This window comes from Borostomias antarcticus (assembly GCF_949987555.1).
Source record: "Borostomias antarcticus genome assembly, chromosome: 10".
Lineage (NCBI taxonomy): Eukaryota > Metazoa > Chordata > Actinopteri > Stomiiformes > Stomiidae > Borostomias > Borostomias antarcticus.
The window spans coordinates 16,746,769-16,754,450 of record NC_140243.1 but is presented as its reverse complement, the minus strand read 5'-3'; the positions used below and the strand labels follow the sequence as shown (position 1 = coordinate 16,754,450).

General features: G+C 46.8%; 1 protein-coding gene across 1 annotated transcript in view; it reads left to right on the top strand.

The window, feature by feature from the left end:
- ca14 (carbonic anhydrase XIV) overlaps positions 1–4,725 on the top strand; it is a gene marked incomplete at both ends in the record, with an annotated part of 12,686 nt that extends 7,961 nt beyond the window's left edge. Inside the window, 4 exons of the mRNA XM_084444544.1 lie at positions 826–849; positions 1,346–1,430; positions 2,941–2,994; positions 4,620–4,725. Coding sequence (XP_084300670.1) covers positions 826–849; positions 1,346–1,430; positions 2,941–2,994; positions 4,620–4,725 — 269 coding nt within the window. The remainder of the gene's footprint in view (positions 1–825; positions 850–1,345; positions 1,431–2,940; positions 2,995–4,619) is intronic.
- Positions 4,726–7,682: the final 2,957 nt, after the last annotated feature.

Here is a 7,682-nt window from a genome sequence, read left to right as displayed (position 1 = left end):
GGAGGGGGACATTACGGGGGGGGGCTGCTGCACATAATCCGGCAAACTGGGGTAGAGAGAGAGAGAGAGAGAGAAAAAGAGAGGAGAGAGAGAGTCTGATTCTGTGTGTGTGTGTGTGTGTGTGTGTGTGTGTGTGTGTGTGTGTGTGTGTGTGTGTGTGTGTGTGTGTGTGTACTCCCAGTCCCTGTGTTTTTGATCTGATAACAGCCTACGTGTAGCTCGACCCTCATTCAGACAGGAGTGTGAGAAAGTGTCGGCGCGGTGGGCTGGGCAGGCTGGATAGGACGAGGGCGAAGGCTCCCAGAGAAGCGGGGTTCTGGGAATATGACGGGTTGCTTGGGGGCAGGGAGAGAGAGAGAAAGGCAGAGAGAGAGAGAGAGAGAGAGAGAGAGAGAGGACAGGAGGGGTCAGACAAATGAGGGGGAACAGTGTTTGTTCACAAGCTGATTAGTTTTAGCAAAATCCCTTTTCTGAACACAGACCCCACTGTTGTCATGTGACTTGAATGGAGAGAGCAGAAAGAAAGAAAGAAAGAAAGAGAGAGAGAGGGGGGGGGGAGGGAGAGCCAGTCACAGAGACAAAGACAAAAGGGAAAGCATGTGTGAAACGTGGTCATTGTAGTGGGTGATTGAGCCAGAAGGCCTATAATATCAATTCATATTAACATAGCACAGACTATAACACAAAACAAATCATTTTAGGCTAAAGATCTTGGCTTGACAAGCTAAAGGATTTGGTTTCCAGCATGACATATCAAATAATTTATCTACAATAATGTATGAGAGAATATACTTATTATTCAGTCTGTGATGAATTCCTTTACAGAATCAGGGAAGGTGTACAATGCTGGTAAGAGCTAATTTTACATTTATCCTGTTCATAAATACTGTGGAGCAATAATCTCACCATTTATCCAGCACCTGAAACAATATGTTTAGTATAGAACATTGCACTTGTTTGTACTCATGTCTCTTAAGGTATGAAGCAATAATAATTATATCTGACTGTCTGTCTGCCAATCTGCCTTACTGTCTGTCTCTTGCTGTCTATCTGCCTGCCTGTCTGCCTGTCTCTCTCTGTCCATCTGCCTGCCTGTCTGCCTGCCTGTCTCTCCGTCTGTCTGTCTGTCTGTCTGTCTGCCTGCCTGTCTGTCTGTCTGTCTGTCTGTCTGTCTGTCTGTCTGTCTGTCTGTCTGTCTGTCTGTCTGTCTGCCTGCCTGCCTATCTGTCTGTCTGTCTGTCTGTCTGTCTGTCTGTCTGTCTGTCTGCCTGTCTGTCTGTCTGTCTGTCTGCCTGTCTGTCTGTCTGTCTGTCTGTCTGCCTGTCTCTCTGTCTGTCTGTCATAGGTGAAATCTCAGCGATAGTCATGGGAGCTCTGTGTGGCTGTGTTGGCTTGGCGGTCATCATCCGGTTCATCATAAAGACAATACGGTAAGAGGCACCACGCCGTGACAGCGATCACATGGTTTCCCCTCAGCCGTCGTCTCACCGGGCTGCTGCCGGCTCTGCTTCGCCATTGTCCATTGTTGCCACCACAAGACTCAATGAAACTGTCATTCACTTTGATCCAACATGGCGATCGCTTTTCTTTTCACTCTCTGTGTCTCGCTCCCATCTCTCGGCAGATTTATCAAACAACTCCGCAATGAAAGAGTCGTGGTAAACAGGTGCACTACCTGACCGAGATACTCAACGTGATCCAAAATCAGAACTACTACTGGGCAGTGTCTTCTGTAACATTAACAAGTTGACCACTGTAGTCGAGGCTGGGGATGCCCTTGAGCGCAGACTCTAAGATCAGCAGCTGAGAGGAGAGACAGGTAGACTGGCCTCTGGCTGGAGTCACACCTTGGCCTCTCCACATACAGGATTGGCGTTCAGTTTCACTCCAACACAGAGACAGATAGTATTATGGTTTCAGGCTAGTGCCCCAACTCCCTAAAGTCCCCAGTGGGAACAGACGGGCTCTTATGGTCCCAGTGGGGCTGTCTGGGAAAGATGAATGAGAAAGTACATGTACAGGAAGGATGGGCAACACCAAATGATCACGTCTGACTTTGGAGTAACTGATTTCCCATTTCGTCTTAAGGCCGTTTCAGACAAGGAGCGATATCCGCGCATTGTAATTCATTTTCAATGAGAGAGGCGAGCGGACAATTTGGGAGCCGCGGACAATCTGAGGCGGTGCGGCAAGCGGGCGCGACCCCGTGAAATTGTCGCGCGCGTGCTCGTTTCGTGCACACGTACGCCTGCGACAACAGCTGAATTGTAGTCAGCTTTCCCCGCTGCGCGCAGGACGCGTGCGTCCCCCGCTGATCCGAGCGAGAACGCAGGCGGAATATCGCTCCCCGTCTGAAACAGCCTTTAGCCGTGGTCTTTACTGTTGGGTAGAACTGCAGTAGACTGACCCTAGATCTGCGCTTAAGGGCAATGTCATCCTCTCTCTGGTGATGTGATTATGGCTGTGTCTCAATAATGGTTTAAGGGTTTCTTCTGATATGACCTTCCTCTCCTCATCTCCTGTCTTTCGCTGACGGGGGGTTAAGGGTGGGGCTGGGGGGATGGGAGGGGGGTGGGGGGGTTGGTGGGGCTCATCCTTTTTTGCTCCCCTTGTCTGTCATACCAGATCAGTGATCATAGAAGAAGACAGGACAGGAAGGAAATAGCTGATTACTATTGAGACACAGCCTCTGATTCTACCCCTCTGATGATATGATAATGAACTGTGCCCTGTTTGAATACTTTAAATAATTCATCCTTCCCTACTCTCGCCTTTGCTCTCAGTAGTCCAGCTGTGTTACCATGGTGATTATATCCAAAGGGAAGGATGATCTTTTAAAACATTCAAACAGGGCAGCCCCACCCCCCTCCCTATCTGTCTACTTTGATTGGATAACACTTGTTTTGTAATCACATGACTTATCTTTTGATCACATGACAGCTCCACCTCTAGCTGGGACGTCCTGCCCAGCATACGGCCCGCCCCCATACCAAGGTCACCTCTCAAATTATGACCTATGCCCTCTAATTAACCCCACCCCCTGAGTCCTGACCACACCTTGTTAGTTTTAACAGGCCATCTGTGTAGAGAAAGGCCATAACATCCTTTCTATCCTCCACCTCCTGCTCTGTATAGACTGTCCACACCTGAGGCCGCCTCACAGAATGTCTGAGATGTATGGCAAGGCTCCAGTCCCAGGCCTGTGGTTCCATCTAGGCTTCCAATGGACTTAGGGGAGCCTCTACCATAACCCCTATGCAGTTAATTCACATCTGCATACACTACCATTACCCTCCATCACCATCACCCACCTCTCTCCAGAAATTCCTACATCACGTGTTCTCCTAATCCATAGCTGTAATCCTATGATTCTAGGGACATTTCCCAACTGGATCGCTGTGTCCAGTGATGTAGTACCTATCTTAACACAGTCCTTCACTCTCAATAGCTTTCTAATGCTTTTGTCTTTTCATCAGTATTGTGTCATTTCTTAGGTCCACGCCATCATCCATTTAGAGGAGCTAATCCCACATTATTCCCTGTCTGTCTAAGACTTTAAAGTCGCACTGAAACGGACGTTTGAGATCATCAAACTTCCGTAGTTTGACGTATTTCTGACGCAAACAAGCTATGAGGGTGGGACATATGTTTAGAGGAATTTAATTGGAACATTGACAAGTGGATGGGTTTTAAGAACTTTAGACAGATTCGATAGAAGGATAGCGTTGATTTACGGGTGGATGTCGTGAGATTATTGGCCTAAAATCTAAAGTACTGTACCTGTTGTCGTCATTGCACGTGACCAACTGTTTTCCAGGAAGTAAGAAATGATATACTTTGATATAAGATTACAACAAAAGTAGAATTTTGTAATTTTTTGGGCATACATCATTGAATAGGTGAACACTATGACCAATTATGTGAACCAAAATGGGACAGAATGCTTTTTTCATTTCAGTTAACATGACCCATCATCACAGCTTCCACTGCTTTATACAGTAGCACAGTCACGCCATACGTTATGCTTTTGTTCTGTGAGTGCTGTTGGCACAACTGTTCAGTCTACCTCCATCACATACCTAGACTAATCTCATTATGCAGTCAAAGGTTTGAGGTACTTAAACTCTTTTTAAACTCTTAAGAATCGTAGCGCATCCACAAACACTGGATGAACATGAACAATGAACATGTTGTCTCCAGTCAGAATAAAACATATAATTTAGTAGCTGAATAAAGATTCCCATGAAAAGGTAAACTACAGTAAGCTAAATGGCGTGGAGTGAATGGAGAGCCAGTAGGCCTACCAGTGATGGGAAGACAGTGACCTCTGTTGGACAATAAAACAAACTGCAATCAAGTAAGCTACTGTACCATCAGGCTAAGACGAAGCACACAGGCCATCGAGGCCAGAAAGATCAGTGCTTTTCACCTTATTGACCAAGTTGAGTGTTTATGCGGGGTAAACAGATCCTAGATCCATATCTACTGTAGTGACACCTCCATGGAGCACTAAGAGGCTGAGAGAAGAAAACAGATTCAGGATCAGTCAGAACCAGTGTGATGTGTGATGCCAAGCCATCTTCATCAGAGTGACAAGAGTACCATTTTTCACCTTCCAGGACCAAGGAACCAGAAAAGGAGCAGAAACAGGATGTGGCCCTCAACGCCACCTCGGACCCCGGGAAGAAAGAGGACCCCGCCCCTACTCCTCAGACCCAGCCTTGATCAGCCATGGTTCCCCCTCAGATGTACACACCCGGTTCACACAGTCACACGTACAGCCCCCCTCCCTGCCCCTGTTTGAGGTCATCACTGGTCTGATTGGTTGAGAGGAAGAAATATGGAGCAGGGTCCTTCCAGTTCGGCAAACTGTCCTCCATATTGTTCTACTGAGATGCATATCACACCTATGCCTGCCTAATAGTCCGGGGGTCTCAGGCTGCTGTTTTGATGGACCTGGTTTTGACTTTGGGTGACGTTTTTTCCTCTGCTGATTCTTATGACTTGGGAGTACCTCTTAAAAATACAGGAGGTGCCTGATGATATCCCTTGAGCCTTGACACCCCTTTACACTTTTAATGACAATACAGGTCGTGCTGGATAGATTCAAGATTTCTTTATTTGTCACTTGTAATGTATGTGTACAGTTACAGTGAAATGTTGCTGCCGGCTCCAAGATTATGCTCAATACAGATAAACTTCAATATTCAAGTTACAAATTACCCAATACGTGCCATTTCTATACAGTATACAGATAGGGGTAAGACAAGATAGATACCGGTCTGGATGGATTCTGTACATGCTATATATGGATATGAATAAATAAATACATAAATAAATAAATAACCTTGGGGGGAAGGGGGGGGGGTGTTGTGTATATGGTATAGCTATAATAAATAGGGGGGTGGGGGGGGTTATTAACATTTGCATGTGGTTATACTATGTAGACTAGATATTATTTGTACACTAGATGTTCTAGATTGAGTCATTCAGGTACAGGGAGATTCCTGAGCCTCTCCGTGCTCGCCATGTGAGTGTAGCATCTCTTCCCTGACCATAGCAGAGAGAACAGTCCATTTCCTGGGTGGCTGGGGTCTCTCAGGATCCTGTTGGCCTTGGTCTTGCATGGTGGTGATATTCCCAGTCAGGAACACCACAGTGTCTATGTATGTTGACCATGTCCGGTCCTTGGTGATCTGGACGCCAAGGTACTTGAAAATGTCTACTCTCTCGACAAGGGTCCCGTTGATGATTAGAGGGGTGTAGTTCCTCTCCTGCTTCCTCCCAAAGTCCACCAGCATCTCCTTTGTCTTGCTGACGTTCAGATGGTCAGGAGCCTCACCTCCTCCAGGTAGGCCATCTCATCATTGTTGGTGATCAGACCTATCACTACTGTGTCATTGTCAAACTTGACGATGGTGTTGGAGTCAAAGGTGGCTGTACAGTACAGAAAACATGAGGGGCTCCTGTGTTGAGTGTGAGGGAGGATGAGGTGTGGTCGCCTACCTTCACCACCTGACAGGAAGTCCAGGTTCCACTTGCAGAGGGCGTCACTTTGCCCCAGGGCCCTGAGCTTGGTGTCGAGTCTGCGTGGGGCTATAGTGTTGAAAGCTGAACTGTAGTCGATGAACAACAGTCTCACATAACCTGACACGTTCCCCTTGCTCTTGGCTAGGTGGGATAGGGTGGTGTGGAGGATAGGGGTGTAACGGTATGAAAAATTCATACCATGATTATAGTGACCAAAATTCCTGCGGTTATCGGTATTATCACGGTATTTTCTTAAAATATGCTGAAAATGTTCAATAAGTACAACTTTTATTTTTTAAAAACACTAATAACATAGGGAAAGCCAGGCCTCTCAACGGTTGAAAGGGCATCATGTCCTTTGCTATGTAATATGGAAGGGCTGCAGTGAGGTATTTGGCATTTTTGGATGTGGGTGCGTAAGCGTATCATTTCCTCTGAAGTCGAAACTGGGAATGACGTTGGACTGTACAGTATGTCTATGGTAGCCTATTTACCATGGTTATTCAAAGCACGGTAATCAAACACGGTTTTAATGATAATTTATTTTGAAACGGTAATACTAATCATCGGGAATTTTCACCATGGTTTACCATGAAACCGGTAACCGTTTCATCCCTAGTGGAGGATGTGAACTATCGCATCTTCTGTGGATCTGTTGGGTATGTATGGGAACTGTAGTGGGTCTAGTGTGCTGTGAGGAGCAGATGTGTTCCTTGACCAGCTTCTCAAAGCACTTCCATCACCTCGTAGGTGAGAGCTACCGGGCGGTAGTCATAGAGCCAGGCCGGTCTTGGCTTCTTCGGTACGGGATGATGGAGGACTTCTTGAAGCATGTGGGGACAATGGACTGCGCCAGGGACAGGTTGAATATCACTGTGAACACAGGAGCCAGTTGGTCGGCGCACGGCTTGAGGACGCGCCCTGCGATACCGTCTGGTCCCGCGGCGTTCCTGGTGTTCACCTGTTTAAACACCCTTCTGACGTAGTGTTCAGAGAGAGAGAGTGCTCCCTCTTCACCTCCACTCTCCTCCGCCTCAGGTGCGACGGCCGCCCGGACGCTGTTTGTCTCAAAGCGAGCATAGACAGTGTTGAGGCTATGTTGAGGCTCTTTACGAGAGCAGCGTCTACACCTCCTGAGGAGAATGGAGATCCCTTATAGTCAATCTTGGTGTTAAGTCCTTGCCACACACTTCTGAGGTCGCCTGGTTGGAATTTCAATTCCATCTTCTCACCGTATCCCCTCTTGGATCAACCTTCTTGTACACCCATTGAGCCTTTGTTCATTAGCATGTAGAAATTCAGAGTACATGATACACACTGACAAGTGTACTAAACGTGAGAGTAGCTGGTGAAACTCACTCCTCAAAGAAGCACTGACAGTCCCTCCAAAAGGGATGTCCCTATTGTCCTACTACTGCCCAACTGTCCGCCTCACAAGTGGGAGAGCTTGTTGAACGTTGGTTCAAATCCTGCCCTGGGCATGCCCTTAACAAGCCCTTAACAAGCCCTGGGTCGAACTGTTGAACACAACGCAGAGGAGAGCAGGATGGTTATATACACAGTACAGGTGCATCCCCCAAAAAATGAATATTGTGAAAAAGTTCATTATTTTCCATCATTTAAATAAAAAAATAAAAAAAAGAGGAAACTTT